The sequence below is a fragment of the Anarrhichthys ocellatus genome, unplaced genomic scaffold, assembly GCF_004355925.1.
Source record: "Anarrhichthys ocellatus isolate YVR2014 unplaced genomic scaffold, GSC_Weel_1.0 scaffold18, whole genome shotgun sequence".
Classification (NCBI taxonomy): Eukaryota; Metazoa; Chordata; class Actinopteri; order Perciformes; family Anarhichadidae; genus Anarrhichthys; species Anarrhichthys ocellatus.
Genome location: NW_022280048.1, coordinates 7,078,461 through 7,103,201, shown reverse-complemented (window position 1 = coordinate 7,103,201; position 24,741 = coordinate 7,078,461). Strand labels below are relative to the sequence as shown.

At 42.8% G+C, this 24,741-nt stretch overlaps 2 protein-coding genes across 3 annotated transcripts in view; one reads left to right on the top strand and one right to left on the bottom strand.

Moving 5' to 3' along the window:
* The window catches only part of map6a (microtubule-associated protein 6a), a 19,519-nt gene extending 2,980 nt beyond the window's left edge, over positions 1-16,539 (top strand). The window contains exons 2-5 of one of the 2 annotated variants that reach the window (XM_031857267.1): positions 10,417-10,636; positions 10,837-11,054; positions 13,810-13,920; positions 15,999-16,539. In XM_031857267.1, the coding sequence (XP_031713127.1) occupies positions 10,417-10,636; positions 10,837-11,054; positions 13,810-13,920; positions 15,999-16,155 (706 nt within the window). In that variant the 3' untranslated portion in view covers positions 16,156-16,539. The remainder of the gene's footprint in view (positions 1-10,416; positions 10,637-10,836; positions 11,055-13,809; positions 13,921-15,998) is intronic. The other variant, XM_031857268.1, reaches the window with a different exon arrangement.
* A 3,902-nt stretch (positions 16,540-20,441) lies between these two features.
* The window catches only part of umodl1 (uromodulin-like 1), a 12,299-nt gene continuing 7,999 nt past the window's right edge, over positions 20,442-24,741 (bottom strand). The window contains exons 14-19 of the mRNA XM_031857419.1: positions 24,196-24,708; positions 23,878-24,038; positions 23,231-23,467; positions 22,034-22,190; positions 21,796-21,880; positions 20,442-21,255 (exon numbers count right to left, since the gene is read on the bottom strand). Of these exons, the coding sequence (XP_031713279.1) occupies positions 21,068-21,255; positions 21,796-21,880; positions 22,034-22,190; positions 23,231-23,467; positions 23,878-24,038; positions 24,196-24,708 (1,341 nt within the window). The 3' untranslated portion in view covers positions 20,442-21,067. The remainder of the gene's footprint in view (positions 21,256-21,795; positions 21,881-22,033; positions 22,191-23,230; positions 23,468-23,877; positions 24,039-24,195; positions 24,709-24,741) is intronic.

The window sequence follows — 24,741 nt, the reverse complement described above, 5'->3', positions numbered from 1 at the left end:
TTTTTTTTGCTGTGTTTTGTTTTTGGGGCCGGGGGGGGGGGCCGGGGGGGGCCCCCCCCCCCCCCCCCCCCCACACACACACACACATGCCTTTAAATGGCTGCACTGTGACGAGCAGAAGCCCAGTCAGCTCTCTGTCTTGCTCCGCTGGTCCGACTTAAAGCAGGTCAACTGTGGGTTAATATCATGGACAGTGTGCATACAGTGTGAAGACTGCACACACTCACTAACACATAACATATACACTAAAAACAGTATTTTTGGGCTTTCTTATCACTTTTTCGCCGTTGAGTTATTATGCATAATCACACAAAACTATCGCTGCAGTTATTCTGGCCGATATTGTTGAAATTGATGTCACGATATTGGTACCAGTATTTTTCCGATGTTGATTTGTATGTATTACACCGTTTACTGTTACATCGAACAAAAACTACAATTTGCTTGGAATCATTCAACATGTATGATCATATCATCATAATAAGATCTTAATGGAAGACACTATAGAGACACATGATAACGTTGAATTATGTCCCAGTGCTACGGCAAACAGAAACAATGTCATCTGAAAAAGAAAACAAACATTTCGCACTGAGGCCCCGAATAGATTTTCAAGCCAACGTACTGATCGTCAACATAGTGATTATGTAGTATTGTAGTGGTCAGCGTGCCAGCAGGATAGCAGGAGTAAGATCAGTCCTGAGGAGTCCGCATCATGCTCTATGCTCAGGCCACTGATAACCTTAAGACAACAGTGCAGCAGATTCTGTGTTTCTGTGCTTTTAGCTGACCAGAGAATATTCAGTTCAAACAGATCAGTGATGCTGTTTCACCCTCTTTGTTTTCCCTGTGAAGTCCGCTGGAAGTGATGTGCCTAATGTAGTTTCATGTAGAGTGAGCACTGTGCTGGTGCTTTAAAAATAGCCTTCGAAATGCTACATTCCCTGTCAGCGACCGGTCGTATGTTAACTTGGGAGGCAATCTGGCCTTGTGTGCACTGAGTGAGTCTGTGAGTGAACGAGTGTGCGCCTCTGTTTTGTTCACGGCTAATCTAGCATTCTGCTGCAGCAAACTGCATCATATTTTTCACAGTTTCTGTGCAAGTTGCTCCACACGATATTTAAAAGTGAGCCATATCCAGAGCTATTTATAAGACGAAACAATTTCAGTTTTAGTAGTATTAAGTGCATGGATGTTGGTGTAAAGGGAGGTGCAAACTGGAATTATGGGCTCTTGAGAATGAAATACATTTAGTCATTTCTGCATTCAGAGAAAAAATATTAAAGGCAGATTGTAATCCTGAAACAGTTGGAAAAATGACTCATCATAAAAATGGCTATTGTGAGTCTGTGTTGGAGTGATACTATTGGTTACGTGCAGTGTAAATAGTAAAGGGACCTAGCACAGACCCTTGTGGTGCTCCGTATTTATCCCAAAGGAGGTTGTTTTGAGACCGTCAGCATAGACTGCCTGTGTACTGTGAGACAACTATCCATTTCTTAAACCTGTAGATATCAGTATTGGCCTCCAACGTCCTGTCTCAGTTGGGAACTGGTTGCAGCAATGTGTACAGTAGCTCTATATATGGAGACTCTGTAGCAGCCCCCCTTTTCTTTCTGCTGGTTTGCACCGGGCCAATCACACATGAAGTCCTGTTCCCCTCAGCTCTATTTTCTACTGTTTTTAAAAAACTTGTATTAATCTGCAGAGAGCACAATGGCTTTTTTTCTGCAGCGCACCCAGGAAATGCTACAATAGCACTTTTCTTTTTTATTTTTCTTGCCTGAACTGGTGCAGCATTTTCCACCAACAGCCTCCCAGTCACAAGCCCCATCCAGCCATCATCTCACCGCCAACTCGCTGCATTATGTTTAAAATGTGTCATTTTTTTGCATGAGAATAAGTCAAGAGCCTCAGACAGCAGCTGCTGGAGTCTTTGTTAGTGTCTTCTTTTTTTAACTACCAGCTCTGCTGTAAAAGACAAAAGCCCTTCTTCATCTTGTCAGCTATTATTTGTTCAACTATGCGATGCGTCAAATAAAAGACATACAAAGAGGCGACTGCATAAAGGGTTATTACAGAGAATTTCATCGTCGACAGTGAGGCACGTAACGCAGGTTCAGTGAGTTCAGGAAGGGAGAGAGAGCGAGAGAGAGGCCGATGAATTTATCTAAATTTGCATCACGTATTGCAGCTCGACATTTTCCACAGCAGCACAATCTCAGGAGCTTCTTCTTTTGGTTTTCTTCCCGCACATAAGCTCCTCCCTCTCCCAGACAAAGATACTCCATCAACTGAGAATGAGTTTGTCTTTTATGTCACGTTTACAGAGCGCACACACAGTAGCAGTAGTGGTGCTGGACAGTACACTGTAAAGAGGGCGATGGATTTAGAAATGATCCTCTTAGAGTTAGAGTCAGCCACGCCTTATGTTTCGACTGACAAGGACTGAATGCAGAAAAACAGAAATGTCCCAAGGTAACTCATTTGCAGAAAAAATTAACTTTGATTTTTTTTTTTTTCTCCTCCCTGAAAATACATCCAGTGCGGGGTAGTGGTAATGTAATACTAAAATGTCAGCTGATATCCAGTATTCATTTGTTGATCAATTCAGAGCTGCGACAGCTGAAGCTCACTGTCTTATGTAACAGATTTAATCTGATTTATCACATGTGATTACAGTTAATTTACAAGGAAATGTCTTCAGATCTGATTCTGGTTATGAATGAATTATGTAAGATACTGTAACCCAGTTAAACCTGCAGCTCTGACTAAACTCTGACCACTGCTAAAGACTGAAAGCCTGCACTTTGTGACGAACTGTCTGTATCATTATTACAGAAAGTGCACAGCAAAAATGCTCAAATCAACACTTTTGTTGTTGTTTTTCAAATACAAATTAGCATTACTGTCATTGCTGACAATAGCAAGAAACTAGAGACTGAGAGCCATCATTTGTGACCCGAAGACAAGCCCCTGTAATACTGTAATGTACTGTTCCAGCTCTCAGTGTAAAGCTGTTTCCATTGAGCCGCTGCCTGAGAAGCTAGTAGTTGAGAGGCTGCGAGTTAGAGACAAGGCCAACTGGTCCCCGAGGGAGGAGGGAGTATTGAGCAGAAGCCAGGCCTCCACCCGCTGACACACCAAGAAGCACTGCTAGGAAGTGAAGCTACAGTTCCCTTCTGGTCAGATTGATTCCCTGGAATACTGTGAGAGCAGCGGTCCGGTCCTTGATGTGGAGCCAGCTCTGGTGTGGGATTAGAGCCAGTCACTGTGGTCACCGTCAGTCATAACTGCACAGAAGTTTGTCCCAGCAGTGTGCAGAAGTGCATTCTAACGTGATGTGATTATATTACAATTTTAACTATTGATTCTTAGCTAAAATGTCAGAAAATTGTTAGTTCCCCAGAGCCATCACTGACATCTTCAAATGCTGGTTTTGTCCAACAAAAAGCGCCCGAAGCCCTACAGTATTCAATTTATAATGATACAAACATTTTATCAAACATAGATAGGGTACAGAATTAGAAATGATTCTGGTAGTGATTTATTTGCATGGATGGATTTAATGCTGTACAGTATATTCACCGTCCAGAGTATAATACCTCATACTGGATGGATTGCCAAGACACTTTGTGCAGACATTCATGGTTCCCAGAGGATGAACCCTACTGATATTGTGACCCCCCTCGCTGAAACACACAAGGGCAGGAAATGAAAAAAAAGAAAATAAGAAAACATAACTTATACAAGGGACTGGGACAGATTTTCATGGTTCCCTCAGGATAAACATCGGTGACCCCTGAACTTTTCATCTAGTGACATAATCGGAGCTGAATTCCAAATTGTCCAGTACATTAGTTTATGACAAAACACCTGAAAGGTTAATGACATTCTCATCGGCCTCAGCTGTACTTTGTGTACTCAAAAAAGGATTCTTTACTGGACTAAAATGGATTTTTACTGCTAGTATTCTGTGTCATTGTACTATTATGTGTCAAGGTCAGCTTGTGCAGCTCGACAGCGTTTGATCCCACTGTGCAGAAATTTGCAGGCGTTCGTTTTTATTCCTTTCTCCCATAACCCTCCCCGTGGTGAGAGGTCCAGATTGTGCCGTGTTAGAGCCGGGCTGCCTGGAGCTCAGCAGTGTTGTACGCTGGCGTGGTTCCACCCCCGTCACACGCCAGGGTTCGGCTGTAGCGACGCGGCCTTTCTCTGCACATCCCCTCCACCGCAGCGGGTCAGTCGTCCAAAACGGCTTTCCTCACACAGCAAGAAGAAATATCATAGGCGGTACGATAGCATTGCCTGAGCCGCAGTGACTCACAGATCCCAACATCTTCCCTAAAAAACGATGGAAGAAACAATGCAGACATATAAGATAGTAATAGAAAGAGAAAATAGAAGATGAGGTTATTTGAAATGTGCGGTTCATTTTAAAGGGACGTTTCACCCCAAAATCTAAAATACTCTTACCTGTAGTGCTATTTATCAGATATTATTTATCTAGAATGGTTTGGTGTGAATTGCCAACTGTTGGAGGTATCGGACAAAGAGATGTCTGCCTTTTCTCCAATATAATAGGACTAATACATTTGGAAAAATCAAAAGCCATGACTCTTTCCAGAAATCCTGACCCAAGTGCTCAAGATAATCCACAGACCTTGTTGTGAGCAGTTTCTTGTAATTCTCATAGTTCCTACCTGAAACTGCTCTCAACGAGGTCCGTTACAGTCACACAACAGATTAACGGACTGTACTGTCCATAAGAACACCAGAAACAAGCACAATTTCGCAATAGCTGCGACCTCGTACGCATCCAGATACAACCTCGCAACACATGACCTCCACCCCATTTCAGCCTCCTAGGGCGAAACAATGTGATGGGGAACATAGACTGTATATAAGAAGTGGACGTAGTCATCGTGACATCACCCATTGGTTATGACGCCTCGAGTCCGGTGATTTTGGCGTCATCATCTTGGAATACGGCTGTCGCTGTGTTGTTGTTTTCACAACCAATGAACGTAAGTCACCATATTTGAAATGCGGAAAAGTGACGTAGTGGCGCCGGATACGGTTCTGGTAGCGGCAGTGACCTGTCAATCACAGTAAGCCCTGCCCTAAAGTATACTCTGCTTTCTGGTCTATTTGACTCTAAATGGATCATAATTTACTAAATGAACATCATGCTGTATTGAAGAAGACTTGAAACTAGAGATTGAGACCATAAACTCATGTTTACAATGTTTACTGAGGTAATAAATCAAGAGAGAAGTAGAGTCATTTTCTCATAGACTTCTATACAACCAGAGGAGTCGCCCCCTGCTTGTCAGTCGAGAGAATGCAAGTTTTAAGCAGTGGTGTATAAAGTACCCAAAAGCCATACTTAAGTAAAAGTAAAGATACCTTACTGGAAAATGACTCCAGTAAAAGTAAAAGTCACCTATTAGAATACTACTTGAGTAAAAGTCTTACAAAGTATCTGATATTTATTGTACTTAAGTATCAAAAGTAATTTTCTGATATTAAATGTACTTAAGTATTGAAAGTAAAAGTACAAGTAAATGCTGTTAATAAAAAAGCAAAGGGTCAGAATTTTGAGAATTATGAAGTTTATTCTTTTAAGTGCTGTGGCACCATCACCAAGGACATGGAGCTGTGTTGAAAATAATTGGGTTGGCTGTGATCCATCCAGGAGCAACAATGTTCAACATAATATATTGTACATAAGTATACTTTTGCATCTACTATGAACTTATCATCATAATTCTCCGAAAAGCAATATGACACTATGAAGGAGTTGTAACAGTGCGTTTATAAGTATGCTCATTCCGACTAGAGGATGTAGAGGGCAAAGGCATCATATTGTGTTCAACAAAAAACATCCACTTGATGCATCAGGTCAGTGTTGTGAGAAAGGACACCTGCCTTGTAAACTCCTGTGGGCCTGATTTGAACACAATAGGCAAAGGTTTTGCTCAAGCTGAATCTGCTACCATCATAACTCCATCTGATCATCCACAAAATGACTCAAATATCAAAACATGATCAATACTAAAGCAGCACCGAAAGTAACAACCCAGTCATTACTGGAAACTGAAAAATGTCCTGTTCATCTTCAAAAGAAGTTGGTTTTCAAAATTGCGAGCATTCAGTCTCGCTCGTCTTGGGCTGAAGACTAGTCCTGCGATGCTAAATAGCCTTTCACATGCCGCTGAGGCAGGTAGAGGTGTGTTCAGCTTCACAGACAGCTTGCGCACAGCTGGGAAGGATTTCCCCTAATGCTAACACTAATGCTGCGCTCTCGCGGCTCCTGTCAATCCTATGGTGTGGTGGCTAGCTAACGTTAAGTTAGCTAACGTTAGCCAACTAGTGCTGCAATGATTATAGCTAAGATGACTCAAATCAACAAAATCTCACAACTGTCAACACTTCCTCAGCTCACTAACTCGCTAGCGATCCACGGGTGTTGGTCTTCGTCACCACCGTCGTGTGTTGCGGGAGTAGCAGGTGCTTCCATTTCTGCTTCCATCATGAAATCAGTCATCGTAGAGTGGAATTATACTCGTGTAGTCGCTCGCTAGCTATAGCATATAGCATCCTGGGCATCACTGGGAATCTAAACACCGCGGCTTTGAGAGCACTTGTTTTGCGCATTAACGTGATTAACCAATGATTTAACTTGCAAGCTAGGACCACTGATTCACCAAACCTGCTTGCTTGCAGTCTCTGTTCCACGACAGTCCCCGACGCTGGTCTCATGATTCATTTGTTTCTAAAGATAGATTTGATTTTGTAGCGAGTAACGAAGGTTTCAGGGGAAATGTATCGGAGTAAAAGTATCAGTTTCCTTTGCAAAATGTAGTGAAGTAAAAGTAAAAGTCAACAGAAATATAAGTAGTAAAGTAAAGTACAGATATCCAAAAAAACGACTTAAGTACAGTAACGAAGTATTTCTACTTCGTTACTATACACCACTGGTTTTAAGACACTTCCGCATCAGCTTCACTCGGCAGAACCGGAGGTTGCTGCCTGTTGGGGAAGTTTTTGTCAAACGACAGAGCAAGTCATTGAGTGGCTAGTCGTAGCTAAAACACTGTGACATCCTGAAAGGAGCTGGGTGTACTTAACGAGAGTAGTGTGAGGTGTAAGGCGTGTCTTTTTATGACAAGCACTTGGTCTAACACCTACTATGACATGAAAATAATTCGTTTTTTAACAGTGAGCTTTTTGCTTCCTGACACAAAGGGATGCTTCGTACTTCGGTGTCAGTCTCAGTGAACTGCTGGTTTTGCGTGTTGCGCAGTAATCTGCCCGTTACGAATGTGACAGTAGCTGTGACATGACGCCTGCTGAACCAAGCAAGCTTTTTTAACACTCGTTTTTAAATAAGTACCAAGTACAGTCTGACCTCAGAGACACAGGCTTTATTGTTACACAGTTATATGTCCATGAATGGCAGCAATGTTACAATACAGACCGGTGTTTCACACTGTGGAACCTGTCTGCACACACAATCTGCCTCTTTCTCTGTCGTTCTCTCACACACACACACACGATGTGAGTGCTTTAGACTCTTGGCCTTGGACCCTGTTGTATAACCTGTCTTTGTGGCTTCTTGGCCCAGCCGAGCATTGAAAATGGACTTCAGTCCGGTTATGTAACGGCTCTCTGTGTAACTTCCTCCTCTCCTCGGGGTTCACTGTCACCAGCCTTCGTATCATAAATAGTTTGCTTTTCACAATATGATAAAACGACTCTTTAAGCCTCGGTTGTGTTTATACACAGCTTAAATGTTAGCGCCTGATAGCTGATTTGTGTTTAGATTAATGGGAACTAATTATATAGTTATGAAGATGAGATGTCTCGAGTTTAAGCATGTCAATCTTTAATTGAACATCGATTATGATTTGTAAATGTCAGCTGTCTTTATTGGCATACCGTTAACACAGTTTCACAAAGGTTGAATGATATACTTGAGTAATTACTATAATGAATTTCCTGCTTGTGTACAGTAAAGATGTCCAATCAATACAACTGTCCCTGAACGGTAATTGCATTGAACAGGAACACACAGTCTCCGAGGTGTATTTCCGTAGATGCCAGTTATTGATATGTGGTATCTTTCCAGATGACTTCCTTACTCTTTGTCCTAATGAGGCTCTCGTGCAGCAGCCTGGCATCGTCTGCTCTGCTGATGTTGCCTCGGGATCGGAGACCTTTCACTGAACCTTGGCTACAACTGCGTGGCTCTGAGCGCTCGCGCCGCGTTAGGGAAATGTTATGTTTGGGACTGCACTGGAGCCACAGGGGAGACCCGATATGTCATCTGACTGGCCCAAAACACAGAGCTATCTGTTGTCCTTTGTAATTAGCCCCAGCATCACGGTGTCAAATTGCAGGGGAAGCAGATAAACAATTTTTATGTTACAAATGAGGACACTCGAGCCAACTTTTGCGATGTGCAGAGGAACACATATCCTCCCTTTTTTTAACATTAATAGCAATTTGAACTATTTTAATTTACTATAATTTGAGTTACACGCTGACATTTTCCATTGTTTCATTTTCTTTAGAGAAAAACCTAAGAGCAAATGTTTTTGCTTTTGTTTCCACCTGTAAAAGAGAAATAAATCCATGGTTCATAAAAAGCCAATAGTCATTACCAGATATACAGATACACTACAAGCTCACTCCTCTTATATCAGGTTTAGATTATTTTGTTTCTAATCTAGTTTTAGTTGTCTAAAGCATCCCCTGTGTCAAAGTCAAAGACTCCTCTTCTGATGCCATGGAGACCTGAAGATTACAGGTGCAAGCAATGTCTCAAACGCGATGATGAAAATGTGATGCTTTTCTGCCGATGGAGACGTTGAAAAGCACCTTAAGGTTGCTTGAAATGTATCCAGGAGAGATGCAACAACCTGATGTCGACTGCCCTAGTAGCCCCGTCGGTGAACCTTCCTGTGACTTCGGTGAAGCAGCACTGAAATCTGCACCGCAGCATAATAATAATAATGAATGTTTGTAAGGTGAATTACAGTAGATTTCTTCTTTTACAACAATACCAGGTCGATTGATAGATAGAAAAATGATTGTGATAACTAACCGATCCATCATGTAGGTGTGTCTTCTGTGAGGCATTTTCTTTCTATTTTCATGGAACAAACAATGAATACAGTAATTAAGGAGATGATCAGCATCAATAATGAGATATTTGAATGAGTCACAGAGAAAACACAACGTAAAGGAGAGAGAGAGACATGCAGTGTGATGTCCTAAAGTAAAGGACTTTAATATGCACCTGGTTGTCCTCTGTGGTACACCCGTCCATAGGTGTATAAATGTGAGCAGAGTCACTGATGGAGAGCTCTGCTGTACTGCTGACCTTCTTCAGAAGTGCTGTGTGAGGACGACAGAAAACCACACCATGAGGCGGTGGTGCTAAGCTCCTCCCACCTACCGTACCTCCGACACACTCCGCTCTCCAGCAGCAATGCACTACTTCACTTCACACCTCTTCTGCAGACGCGGACTACAACATTGGTGTCACGCTGTCTGCAATGAATGTGATATCTATTTTTAGGGAGATTTTCTTTGATGACGCTCCAATAAAGACGGTTTTCCTTTCAAATTACAGCAGTATATATATACACACCAGAGACCCAAAATTATCAGATTTGCATGGGTATAATTATACCACAGTCATCAGTCAAAAATGATATACAACAAAATATTGAAACGGTCAAATGGACCAGCTTAAGAGTGATTGGGACACGGGGGAAATGTTTAAAAGCAAACAGATTCGTCTGTATTTGCGTTGGAGGTCTAATTTGACTTTTTAAGAAATATACATATTTGCTTTCCTACCAAGAGGTAGATGAGAAGATGGAAACCACTCTTATGCCTGTACCCTAAATATGAAGCTAGGCTAGCTGCTTAGCTTAGCATAAAGAAAATGGAAGCGGGGGTAGCAGATCCAAAGCTCACTAATTACCATGTCATATCTTGCTTGTGTTGATTAAACTGGACTATTTCTTGGCCGGGTGCAGAGAGTTCTTGATGTCTTGTGTCACCTTAAAGTTGCCAGGCAACCGGCTGAGACTAGACTGGAGTTTCTTTGGATGTAGCCAGGCTATCTGTTTCCAGTCTTGATGCTAAGCTAACCGTCTTGTGGCTGTAGCTTCATATTTATCCTACAAACATGAGAGCGTTATCAATCTCTGAACAAAAAAGTATCCTAGCTATAGGTCCTGAACACTTTTAGTTTTGGGAGCGTTAACTGAAATGAATTAGCTTGTCACTCGGACCCGTTCACTGTCATGACTCTTCATTGATAATCCTTATTGATGGGGTTTTAAGCTCTACCACACGGTCCATTTACTTATACCTGACTCCCTTCTTTCCCCACAGAACTGAGTACAAGGCTTACGGAGATGTGAAGCCGGCAAAGATGATCCGGGCCAGGTCCCAGTACCTGCCACCGGATGAGAAGACCAGCCTAGAGACCAGCTACAGTGCCACATACAAGGGCCAAGCCCCGCTGAGGCCTAATAGACAGGACAACAAGGCCCTGGACAGGAGGAGGATACGCAGTTTGTACAGCGAGCCTTACATAGACCCCATCAAACAGGTGAGAACACGCCTTTTTGACTTTGTAGTAGGGTTTAAAATCAGTTAAGGAGGGGAGAGATCAAAAGAAAGGCTTTATATTACTGTAGTAGGAAATTCCTCACATGCTCATCTCACTGCACAGCACAGTTTTAGACATGACTAGCCACAAATGGAGCATTACAGCTCAGGAATCTCATTTGTGCTATCTGACCTCCTTAGGTTGACAGGTACAGTGCCCTTCGCACGAAACCCAAAAAGCCTGGAGCCGCCGCCGCGGCCGGCCAGGGCAAGCCAGCCAAGAAAGCCAGAGATAAGCAGAGCGCCGCGCTGAGGGGCTCCAAGAAGACGGCCTCGGAGAACCAGCTGGAGAACCGGCCGGCGGTGGGGGACAAGGAGAAAAGTAAAGAGATGAACAACAAACTGGCTGAGGCAAAAGAGTAAACATCATTTAGCACTACTTCTCCTTTTATTCCTTATTCTTTTGGGGGAAACAACACACACAGAGGCTGCAAAATGAATTACGGTTCTCATCATCACTCCTTCTTTCTCCCCTCCAGTCTCTCTCTCTCCTCTCCTCTGTTCAGTATCCACTCATTCTTCCTCTCTGTCCTCTCTCACTACCTCCTGGCTACGTTTGTACAATGATAACAAGATGTCGGGGTTTTTAGAGATGACATGTCCTCGCTCCTCCCACCTCCCGCTATGTTATATCGCTATAGTAACGAGTGGGCGGCTGCATCCTCTTCCTCCGCCATTTGATGCCCCCCCCCCCGCCTCCCCCTCCGCTCTGCTCGCCTCCATCTCCAGGTTGCCATGGCTACAGGCTGCCTGGCTAGGCAATGGATGTCTCGTTGCATGGGTCCACGACACGCAACTCTGAAGGCTTGGCTTTGATCAGCTGAGCAGATTGCTTTGTTGAGTTTATCAAAGATGTTTCCCCGCCCCACCTACTCTTGTTTGTTGGGAGAAAAGATAATCGAATTGGCACTTTGGATATGATTTCTACGCTTGCTAAATTAACAACAACTCTGAAGATCTTTGATAAACGTGCCACTCGGTTAGTCACGAGTGTCTGATCCGCGGCTTGTTTTGTACCTGCTACCTTCTCTGCTCACAGCAGAGCTCACAGGGCTCAAAGGACGTGTTGGGCAACATCATGCAACGCTCTGTTAATGTGATTTTGTACTGTCTCACTGTGAACTGAACTCTGTCGAAGGCTACGTGAAATTGTTCATCCCATTCAGCATTTGCTCCTTTCATGCGAGGCTCATTCATACAGCGGCATTTTAGGTTTGTTTACACCCAATTTGTTGCCAAGGAAGCATCTGGGTCACACTAAACTGATTACGCTTTAAACACCAGCCATCTCAACGGCAGATGAGCATTTCCCCAACGAATTAGATGATAAGTTGTCGTGCAGTCATGATGACATTTAGCAGAAGACTAACAATGTTTCTGGGAAACAGAGAGGGCTGAATTCAGCCTTATTCCCTCAGACTGATCCCTCTGCAAGGCTTCGCAGCTGTTACACAATTGCAGCAGCGTGGCCCTTTTTTCTTTTCTGTAAGTGCGCTCTGCCGAGGGTGACCGTAACCAATATGATCAGCCTGCCATGGGACGATGGCAAACAGCTCATATTACTGCTTAATAGTGCTTTTCACATAACCTTTAAAGAGGGAGCCGTATGGATGAAGCTCAGATCCACGTTCCGAATAAGTCGTGAACAATTCACTGCCATTTGTCTACAGGGATAAGAAGTTTTATCCCAGTTTCATGTACACATAATAAGTTGTATCTGTTATTAACACCATCTTTTATTTTAATACAGCCCCAATAAGGGCTCAATGATGTGATACGTGTGACTCCAATGTTCTGGATCCATGTTCTTGTTTTGACCAAATTCCAAAAGCATGAAAAGTATGTTGGTTTGATGAGGTTCAGTTTATTTATTGAAACGTGTTGAGTGTCAGATGTTTCATGCAAAACACACCAAAACCAAATCATAAATTCTGGTTGAAGATAAAGTGGGACAGGAAGTAAGTTGTGCCATAAGTGTTTATCTGTTGAGACTAATTATAACCTCTCTTGTGTAAATATGCAGTATATTATAGCAGGGCTACATGTTGGCTGAGTCAGCACTCAGTCCAAAGCTGTTTTCACTTAGCATAGATAGAGAGATCACTGTTTTCTTTGTTTTTGGATTAGAAGAGCACTGTACAGTCCCCCCCCACCCACACACACACACACACACACACACCTCATTGCTCTCATTAGTTCTGCTTCTCAGCATCCTTCCCTCCATTGTGAGTGGACAACTGCACCATCTCTACATCCTGTGGTGTCTGACAGCGACCATCTCCACCACCATGTCTATCCAAGCTGCCCCATCAGGGACCACTCATTAGCATTTTGCAGCCTTTGGTCGGGGGGGGGGTGCTTTGTCATGTACCACAAGGGAGGTGGGGGGCTTGTAGGGGCGGTCAATGTATAAAGTTGTTAGCACACCACACACCCTGTGCTATATCTTTGTGACTATTAGGGAAATAAGGATAGAAAGTATGGTGAAGAAAGTTATGTCTTGGGCCCAAAATAATAATAATAATGACTGTGACGTGCTTGTGTTTCTATCTGCTTGCTCATATTTAATGAAACATTACAAATAAATGCAAAAAAAAGCAGAAAACGCAGTGTCTTCTTGCTTTTATTTCTTAAAAGGAAAAGACTAGCGGTTGCAGGTATCTGTCGGCGTGTCTCCTGTCCCCGTCTTTGTCTTTGTGACACAGACGACATTAAATGCATCCACATGGAAGATAATTTCTTGCTCTCACAACTTCTTTCTATGCTTATCCAAGACTGCTCCACATTCTGGCATGAGCTCTGACGTCCCCTCCGCATGGCCCCGCATGTTGCCCGCGTGTGAGAACTGGAGAATATATTATTTTTTGCATCGTGTCTCTTAATATATTCCAAGAACTCGCCCGACTTGTAGAGCAACATGCGCGTAAAAGGACGTCCAGAAACTCATTCCAGAATAAGATGTCATGTGCTTCTTAGGCTCCCAGTTAATGTACAAATGATGCAAAAAACAAACACAAATGTGTGATATTACGTTTACTGAGATCATATTGTTCTTTCTTCATACTGTGTCCAATTTGTCGTGTGCTAATGAGTGACATTCTGATTCATTTGAAGGGTTGTGCTAAAACAGTACCACTACATACAGCTCTGCCAGCCAATCCGAGATATTGGCTGGGTGCAGACTCTAAAGCAACACCTGTGGGGCTGTGCGCTGCCCGATCCAAGGTAATCAATCGTGAGAGCAACGAAAGGGAAATCGACTGCGAGCCGCAAATGCAACTCATTCCCATTCATACATGCTCATGGAGTTGTGATTTGATTTTTTTGTTTCCTATTACAGTCGCACAGTTTCTTTTTGTTTCACCGCATTCCCTCCGGTCCACTCCTCCGGTCACAGCCCTTCTGTATATTTCTCTTCCATAAGGACACTAGAGTAGGGGGGGGGGCTGTCACATCCTACATGTAAGGTTCCTTAAGGTGCCTGTTCTTAAGGAGGCCCTAGGTTTCGTCCAAACATCACCCATCCTTAGACGTTAAAGGGCCAGTGTGTATCATGTAGGGGCTTCTATCGGCAGAGACGGAGTATACAGTATGTAATGCGGTTGACCCCCCTTACAGTGATCACGTCTGTCAGGGTGAAATTATTCACTATAAGCGTGTGTTTTTTGCCGTAGTGGCGCAGAACCGGTTGAGGATTGTCAGAGTTTCACTTTGGGGGCATCACGTGATTGACCAGGCCTTATCAATCCACTTATTAATTATAATTATTAATCCACTGGCCCAGAAGGGGGCGACTTCAACCACAGGTGCTTTTCCTGTGAGCATTCGTTTTTTCAGCGAGAGATAAGGACGTTTTCTTTTTCCCCGTCATGATTTCAATGTGCACGCAGCACGAGTTACAGCGAGACAAAGTATCATGGGAGTAAAGTAATAAACTAATACAACTTTAATTAGCGGGAGCACACCTAGTTTTAAAATAAAAAAGGAAAAAGGATACATTTAAGTGTTTGATCACTGTATTATTAACTATATATAAGAAACCCTTTTTATTGTCATATACACGAAATTTGACCTCTGCATTTGACCCATCCCTGTATATAAGGATGGGTGGGCTGCCAATGACAGGCGCCCGGGGAGCTGGGGGTTCAGTGTCTTGCTCAGGGACACTTCAACACGTGACACGTCCCAGTCGAGGATCAAACCGTTGACCCTGCAGTTACCAGACAACCCTCTTAAGCCAGTGAGCCACAGTCGCCCCAATAAGTGTATAATCACCTGAAAATAAGAATCGGAATAAGTGTTTTCATTAGCTTATTAGCCGCGGGTCTTCTTCACGGAGCCGGCCGCCATGTTTCTGGCACTTGGAAGAATGTTCAGTCGGTTGCAACCTGCAACCTCCCCGCTAGATGACGCCAGATCCTACACACTGGCCCTTTAAAACAAACTGCATGCCTGTATAATTATGGCGCTATTACTAGTGGAGATCACTATTTCATCCATTTATGAGGCAGATCACTCACACGTTTGAAACCGTCGCACTTTGCATCTCAGCCTGCCATCCCCGGGCAGACGTGTCCTACTGTGTATTGCACTGCGATGGTTTTCTTTCGTCTCTGAAGCATGCTGCCTCTGTTTTCTGTTGGAACCTGCAATCCGATGTTGCGTTTAAAGAATTCGGTCTAGACTTTGCGTGTTGGCTTGGATATAAGACATGGGGTAAGTATGAGTGGAATGAGGCAAGCTTTGGAAGCACACAGGTCAAAAGGACATTGTAAGTGCATGTTAATGATCTTCACGGCTGCTAATGTGTATTGCATCTTGTAGATATTCTGTCACAGAACACCCCGAGACCCTCATTGCACTATTGGCATCCTGTAGTTCATAACGTCACAGTGACTTACTGAATGGGTCCAAGTATAGATTTAAACCAAAGATCTAAAAGCAAAGCTTTCCAAATGCATCATTAGAAATAGACAAGAAGCTTTCATTCACATGTGAATCCCCACAAAACACTGGCTTGTATCGTCTTGTTAAGTATCAAAGTTGAGTCACTTGATTCTATCAAGAGCTTTTCTGTAATATATTTGGGATAAGCAAACAGGCCCCCATGGCGATGTCGTCTCTTTGTCTCGTGCTGAGCTCTCGGCCCTCAAACCGAAGCCTGGTGTTCTCGTCTGAGATGAGCGGTCACAGGGTGCTCGGCCCAATGACTTGTTGTTGCTCGCCCCTGGAGAAATGCCTCATCATGTGTCTCTTTGTGTCTCCTTCTCCTCTGCTGTCTTAACCTATGTGCTGCCTCCTAGAGATGCTAAGGACGAGGTTCTCCGACCCGGTCATCATCATACCCAGGGTGCTGCTGGAGGAGAACCACCACCAGCACCACCACCGCTGGAGAGACCCGAGCCTCGGAGGAGCAGCGGAGTCGTACGCTTTTCCCTAGATGGCAGCCAGACTGAGTAGCTCTGCAGTGAGGATGGATGCAGATACACCTTATACAGACTGATGCTCTGTACTGTAGATAACTAGTATTTGCAACTAAGTTGGATTAAGACAAGAGGTTAAATCCCCCCTTCCACCCCCCACCCCCCAAAAAAAACTTAGCTATCCAAGAGGCATTTGAAACACGCATGTTTGAGACATCTCTTAAGGTCACAGCTGTTTGACCCATGGCATTATTCCAAAGGTGCTACATCATTTTCTGGTTTCATGCAATTTATTTTAAAAGAATATGTCACCATCATTAGAAATACCACACCATAAAGTGCTTCGACAACAATTACAACAGAAACTGTGCTGTACATTGATCGGTTTTAGTGTAAATAAATACTAGTAACTTGCACATTACAACACTGTATTGTAGTTTTTGTTGTATGGTCAGTGACTCACAAACAGGCTGTCTGAATGGTGTGAAGAAAAGGCACAGGGCTCCTAATGTGGATGCAATGTGACACGTGGCCCATTAAGTTTAAGTGCGTAACATGAGGGGAATACTGTGGGATGGAAACATGATGATGAACTGAGGGCTTTGCATTTGAAAAAAATGCAATAACAGTGCCAGTTTTCCAAAATTATACTTTTTTTCCCTTTAATGTAAAGAAACAACAACAATTTTTGAAAGTCCACCTCCACTTAAAAATGTGTTTGGCTTATTGTTCCTTCACTTGAATGTTTGAGCTTCAATGTGCAGAATTATATATGTGCACAGTTTATTATACATTCATTTGCTGAACTGGGAAAGTGTCTCTGAGCTCATATTTAATCTGCATTTAACATATGTACCAGCAGGATTTTGTGACATCACAACCAGTTTGGAAGCGATCCAGTATGCCACTTACATGAGTGTGATGTGGAAACATCCAGTGCACATACACTGAAAATGGGAAAACCATAAATGATTTCTCAGAACACAGGATTCTTATATGGCTTAAGGGAACTCACCCGATTTTACATTAAAGTCTGTTGCAGGTGTGTATGTGAGAGACGTGTGATAAAGCCTTTTGTGGTCGGATGAATTGCTTCAAAAAAACTAACCTGACCCGGCAGACAGTTTTTTTTTACAAAGAACCATGTGAGAAGCCGTCATTGGAAAGGGCAGGCGCTGTCAAAAACATGGCAGGTGATTGGATGAACCATCTGTCAATCAAACTCTTGTCAAAGTGAGTCGGGAAAGTAGGAAAACATCTCTTTCGTGGTGAAAACCCTCAATGTCGTTCTTTGCTCTTTTTGCTCTAAACTGTCCACTGTGAGTCCGACAGTGTTAGTTGTACTATTTTAAAACACCTCTTTAATAGATGGATCTTTAATAGTGCTCTAAACACCAGCAGCCACACAAGAACTGGCCAAAAATTGGCAATATTTTAGATTTAAAATCAGGAAGTATCTCACAAACAACATTATAATTCCGACCAGACGCTCAAAGCCAGCTCTCAGTTCTGATACTGGGCTACGGACACATTTAAGTCATCACCATAATAACGTATGGAGGTTCGATACCCAACCCCCTCAAGTTCAAACAGCACAGCAACTCAGCCGGTTCAGACATATGTATGCTGGACAGAAACTAGGACAGAAGCTGTTATCAAGCACTCCTGTCTGCACTCCAAGACAACAACAAAAGACAAAGGTCGATGAATTACCGATACTTTCTTTAAAAATCACTAGCTGCATCTTTGGCAAGCTTGTACCTCATTAATGCAGATCCTCATATTTCATTGATGGCCTATAGTCCAGCGGAGCAGAGCGAGATTAAGAAACATGAGGTGGAAAAGATGGTCCTCTCTCTTTGGATAGTCCTCTTTGAGAACTACAGCAAGATGGCTGACTTGCTGATTAGCACTGACAGATTGAGGGTGACCTCCCCTCCTCCCAGTGCTAGTTGTAGACAACACTCTCTCCAATCACAATTACACAAATTCCAGAAAGCTTCAGCATCAATGCAAGCTGTGACGATCCGAAGCTCAACCACGCTGCGTGTGCTCATTGTGTTTGCTGTGCGTCTATGTGAGGGGGCGTGAGCATAATCAGATAAATTGTCATTTACAGTTCGCCATGAAGCTAACAGCAGTAATGAAGCAAAGCCAGTCTAATGAGGAGCAGCATGGACTGTGACAAGGAAACAGCTTCTCTGAACCAAAAGCTCAAAGCAGCTGCTCGGCCTTCTGTCCTCTTACCTTGTTTGTACTTGTTGTTAGTAAGAGAAAGACCGGGGAAAGCTCTGTACAGCATTTATGTAACCATTAATGTGATTCCAGATACAACGAGAAAGCAATCCTCATGTACAGTACTTTAGATCTCACCCAGTGGAGGAAGTATTCATATTATTGACTTTAAGTAAAACAAGCAATACCACACTGTAAAAATACTCGAGTACAACTAAAAGTCCCACTTTGAAAATGTGTAAAAGTAAAATTTGTCAATACAGACAAAGTACCCAATGAGTGTTATATGATACTATTATATGCTAGTAGATTACTGCTGAATACATTCATGTATGAGTAGCATTTCACTTTTGTAGATGGAGGCTTAGCCAATTTGGTAACACTTTATTTATAGATTTCATAACTTCCTGTAACGAAAAAGAATAAATTTGGGACCAATTACAGGACAAATGGAAACAATAACTTTATTATAATTAGTTCCCATGAACTGCTGGTGTCAGTCTTATAGTCACTCGTACCTTCATGGAGATTAATCTGCCAAACATAACTTAATAAACACAAATAACTGTCTACGCGTATATATATCTATAATTTGCACTCGATTACACAGATATTTCCAGGAAGGTTCTTTTCTATTATCATAGAAAATAACAGCGCCTGTAAAATAAAGTGTTCATTTGAACTACTTTGTAAACTGCATGTTATTCAAATCAATAAAAACACTTTCCCATCATACAGTTTGTATGAACAATCTTGGCACACTAACAGCGGTCATATAAATCTAGAGGAGTGAAAAGTAGAGTAGAAGTGTGTGAAGTGGCATGAAAAGGAAACACTAAATTAAAGTACAAGTGTTAAATGTAATTAGTTACATTCCACCACTGAAATATCAAGATCAGTTGATGAGCAAAAGTCACATAGCAGGCGACTGAGATTTCATAACAGTCTCCAGAAACAAGCGCAATCGCACTGCTCACAGTTGCCATTTCATTACAGTGCAGAGGTGATGAGCTGCTCTGTAAAACCACAATGAGGATGTTTAATGAGTAACGACCTGTGTGAGAGAAAGCAGGGCACGAAGCCCGATGAACGACTGAGTGTCTCCGAGCCGCTCTGACCTGCACCACCAGAGAGAGACGGGAGGGAGGGAGGGAGGGAGGGAGGAGAGAGGAAGGACTGTGGAGACACGGATCATGTTGCAGGGCCATTACGAGGATTGTGGCTCTGCTGCTTCCTGGATTATAGACGTACAGAGTGGGAAAAAAACTCTTTTCATCACCGAGGCCTCATCTGTGTATTTGGGAATATCCCTCCCTAAACACTTGTTTTGCGTATCTAACGATGTTAGATTGTTGCTAGTAACACCTGCACATTGCTGTTTTTACAATCCAGTGCAATCAAGGCCATCCACAGTAGATGAACTGCAAAACACTCACTAAAAGAGGCAGCAGAGATGTCAAGTTGAAGCCCAGAAAGATCAACGTCTGAATCCTGCAGTTGTATCAAATCAAGAATAAAAGCACAGTTCACGCTTTTTAAATGGACATCTTTTTCTCCCCTTTGATCGCAGTTGCTCTCCCTCCCTCCCTCCCTCCCTCCCTCCCTCAATCCATCCTTGCACTGGGCTGTTGCCATAGCGACGGGTTGCCAGGTCTCAGACGGTGAGGCTGAATGGGTTAATTAGGAGGCGGGGCATTTGCAGCCCTCCAGATGGTAGTGTAGGCCCCCTTCTCCGCAGGTCTCCAAGGACCTCCTCTCAAAAGAGAAAGCCTCTGTTGTTTAGTATTCAGTCCCTTGCCGTCGAACCAAGAGGTGCATTTATGACCCTGTAGTCAACAATGTGGGATTATGGGATGTGCAGGAGGGGTGAAGCTGGGCCCTCCTCTTCAGCTCTGTTCGGCTGAGATCATTTTTCTCAAGCCCTGATCTGATTAAAGATGAATAATGTTGTCTGTCCTTGTATTATCTCATACCTTATGTTGTCCTCTATAAACAGTGTATACATGTTGTCTCTATGCATGCGGGAGGCCATCTTGCCTTGTTTTTACAGAGCTGAAAAACTGACAGAAGCACCCCCAAGTGTCTACTTTCATACAGGACTCGAGTTTATTGTTACACCGCTTACAGCACAAGAGAAGAGCTGGTACACAATGAATATTTCAGATGTGTAACAAGCAGTACAAATACAATATGTGTAAATGTAGAAAAGTAGCAGCTAAAAGACAATAAAGTGATGACTGTGCTTGAGTATTAAACATGAACATGATTATTTAGACAAAAGATAAGCAACACACTCTAGTTTAGTGCAATCATTACATTACAGTTTATGAATCTGAATTTATATTTTCCATCTAGTACCATCATGTCTCTTGCTTCTGTGAACGCTCAAGAAACTTTTACCTTTTAAAATGCGTAGAAAGTCACACATATGTATTCTTTAATGTGAAATATTCATGAAATATTTATATTCTATATATATATATGACATTTCAGGATGCAACTACTCTACCATTTAAACATCTTAAATATATGTTTAGGGGGCGTAAAATATAAATAATCTGTATTCCGTTCACTGTTTAATGTGCAAAGACTTGCAATGTTGCATCAGAGCTAATATGTGAATGGTGCAACAGCTCCACCCAGTGGCAGCTGTGCTGTACTGACCTACTAAATCTGCTAATTCTGAAATTTTGGTTGTGGGTGCTGCTGCACCTTCAGGTGTTAAAGACAAGGTAGGTGAAGTTCTCCTGCTTGGGTTTGATGCTGAAGTTGTAGTGTCCAATGCGGTTCCTTTGGAAGTAGAAAATGCAGACGAAAAAAATGATGAAGAAGAGCGTCAGGCCGATTCCAAGACAGGAGAGGCCGACTATATAGAGAGTGGTAAATCCCTCCTCCAAGGACTCTGCAAGAATATATGTCGAAGAATTACAAATCAGTAAACATACATTGAAAAGGAAAAAAGAAATCCCCACTTAATCAACAAAATGACAGAGACTATTTGAAATACTGTGACGTTCATAAGCACTGGCTCTTACAACAAACTCTTCCGTTCAGCACATTTCCAAAAAGCTGAAATGTTCAAATCAACCCATGAGTCCAAATTAGGATACTTAATCTACTTCAGGGCTTTTGAAATGTGTGTTTTCTATCACGGACACTTAAACTGGCCTCTGCACCTCACTGATGATAGAGACAGCAGCGCTGCTGCCGTAATACAACAGATTGGCCCATTCGAATTTCAAAATGAAGAGACACTCAAGTTTATAATGGATACTGAAGATCTTGATCGTCGGTGAGGTAATGGTTAAGATGGTTAAATCCCATCTTTTGGCTCACTTTTAAACACAGCAGAGGCATGCAGCTGACAAATACTTCCTTTCTAACAGAACCCCGCATCACAGAAGAGTGAAAGGTAGATGTTATTCTGTGTACAAGGACTCACCGTCATATGACTGCAGCAGAGACCCGGAAGAACCAACAGCTGTTCCAATCGTTTTTGAAGACCGAACTGTTCTTTGCAGACAGTCCTGCAAGAAAACATGAGCAAAGACAAAGGAGAACATTCTAATCTCTTCTTCAACAACCTTTCAACCAAATGCTTCAGTCACAGTTGGGTATTAGTTATTTGCTAAAGAAGCTGTAAGGTTGCAAGTCATTTTTTTATAATAGGTTGCACTCACAGGCACACAGGTATCTGATCCAATCTCCACACAGATCTGGACCAGGCAGTGCAGATAGATCACATCCAGGTCGACGATGGAGAAAATCTTCACAGACACGCGTGCTGTGCTAGAGTTGCCGTTCATCAACACCTTGGTGTATGTGTTCAGGGAACAGCTGTGGAGGACAGCGACGAACAAACTGTCTTTGTCTGCATCTGATATGCATTGTGTCTGATAAGACTGGGAAATGAGAATCCGAAAACAATCATCCGTTGCTGCGTAAATAGTAGCTACAAATATGCAAAAGTATATAAGAAAGACATGAATTCAGTGCTGAAGGGTGTTAATAGTTCAACATTTTAGGAGATACACATATTCGCTTTCTTGTCGTCAGTTTGATGAGAAGGTCAATACCACTCTCATGTATGTTTGTTGAAGATGAAGCTACAGCCAGGAGAGTTAGCTTAGCATAAAGACTGGAAACACTGCTTCCAGTGACCAAATCTGCCTAAAAGCACTAAAGGCACAAAAAAATCGAATGTCTTGTATCTCGTTTGTTTAATGCGCACAAAAACCAAAGTGTAAAAATGGGTTATGTGCTGCAACTTCCTCCAGGAAGTCACTGTTTGTATGGCTTAAACAAAGTAAAGTTGCAGGTAGGCGCACTGTGCTAGCTTAAGACTAAGGCTAGCTGTCTCCTCCTGCTTCCAGTCTCTGTGCTATGCTAAGCTAACAGGTGGCTGGTTGTAGCTTCATATTGAAACAGTTTGAGAGTGGTATCGATTTTGTCATCTAACTTTTAGCAAGGATGAATAACAATAGTGAATAATTATAATTATTTACAACTAAGAATTAATTTGAGTTTACTTAAAATAAATAAATGATGTGCCTTTATATAAAACCTACGGAAGCTGAGAACAGCCTCGGTAGCAATATTTCCCTTTTATCCCATTACCTGGAGATTACAGGTTTATTTTGTCATTATCTCAGGATGACAGAGTTGTTTCTGGTGATAACAGCAAAGAACAAATATCTTACTTATACCTCAATATATAGGCCTAACTGTCCAAGGTAGAGATACTGTGAAGTAACGGCAGCAGTACTAGTTATAGTAAGATCATAACTAATAGCTGTGAGGGGGGAAAGTACATGAATTAGTCGGCTCAAATACTAATAGCAATAGAAATAGTGGCAGTGCTGTAGGTGGAAGCAGACCTGTTCTCCAGGAAGGTGAGGCTGTAGGCGTCTGCAGGGTTTTGAGTGGGAGTGGCCCAGCATTTGTTGATGACTACTTTAATCTGCTCTGAAGAGGAGTTGAGGCTGACCTCCACCACCACAGCCTCGTCAGAGGACAAGCTGTGGTTGTTGGGTAGAGGCATTGTACCGTTCATCAGCTGCACTGTCACCTGGAACGACCCCGAGCCCGTTATGAAATCTCCGATCATGTCATACCTAAAGATGGGTGAGAAAAAAAAAAATATATATATATAGCCATAAATACAACAGAAACACACAGCCTACCAGCACCTAAAGCTCACTAATTAACATGTTGTAACGTTGTTTAATCTATGCAAAAACCCAAGTATAAAAATGAAAAGTTGCTGTCTATCTGGATCCAAGGATGTTACTGGTGAGCTACTGGTTACTTAGTGACCTTTAGAGGTGCTGATCAGCAGAATTTGTTTCCTTCGAACAGAACCAGGCTAGCTGTTTTCCCCTGATCCCAGTCTTTAAGTTAAGCTTAAAAGAGTGGTATCATCTAACTCATGGCAAGAGAGCAAATAAAAATGGTTTCAGATGCTCTGAGGCTATTTAGAAAAATGCATAAAGCATGCTAAGTAATAAAGACAGCATGTTGGTACCCCATGGAGCCAAAGTCAGCAGAGATGAGAGTGCTCTTCATGTAGGTACACAGGATGGGAGCCTCCAGCCGTATTCTGGGTACCTCCACTTTCCCGCTGTCTGACGTGTACATTTCCATGGTGTTGAACAGGGTTACAGATGCTGTGTAGTATGTTTCATTCTAAAATACCAGATGACGCAAGCAGTGTGGGTCATTTACAGAGTTAACGCAATTCAGTTTTACAGGCCAAATACTGGCAAGCATAGTGTCTATGCAATGTGTGAGAACGCAGGAAAATGCAAAAGCGTCCCAAACACATCACTTTTACAAAACTCACATGCACGAGACTGGTACCACACTCATTCCAGGCCACAGTCAGCTGGGCGTGGGTGGCGTTGCCTCCATTGACGCCACATTCCGGCAATCCCAAGTATAGAGTGTGCTCCCTGATCTTGTTGCTCAGGAGAAAATCCTTGGTAACTGTCAGGGTGATTGCAGTAACCCTGCACTGGACTGAGATGGCCCCCAGCATAGAGACATTGGTGGCAGCTCTCAGGGGAGTAGCGGTGGTCGCAGGAGCTGTAATGGTGGTAGTGGGGCTGGCAATGGTGGTTGTAGGGGTAGAAGTCATAGATATCATTGTCGTGGCTGTGGTTGTAGTGGCGGTTGTTAGGGCAGTAAATGTTACAGGAGTAGTAGTGGTGATTGCGAGGGCAGTAATGTTGGTTCTTGGGGCAGTAGGGGTGATTTCAATATTGTTTGTTGTTGGGGCAGTGGTGGTGATTGTAGGGGCAGTAATGATTGTTGTCTGGGCAGTAGGGGTGATTTTAGGGGCAGGATTGTTGGTCGTTGGGGCAGTAGGGGTGATTTCAGGGGCAGTATT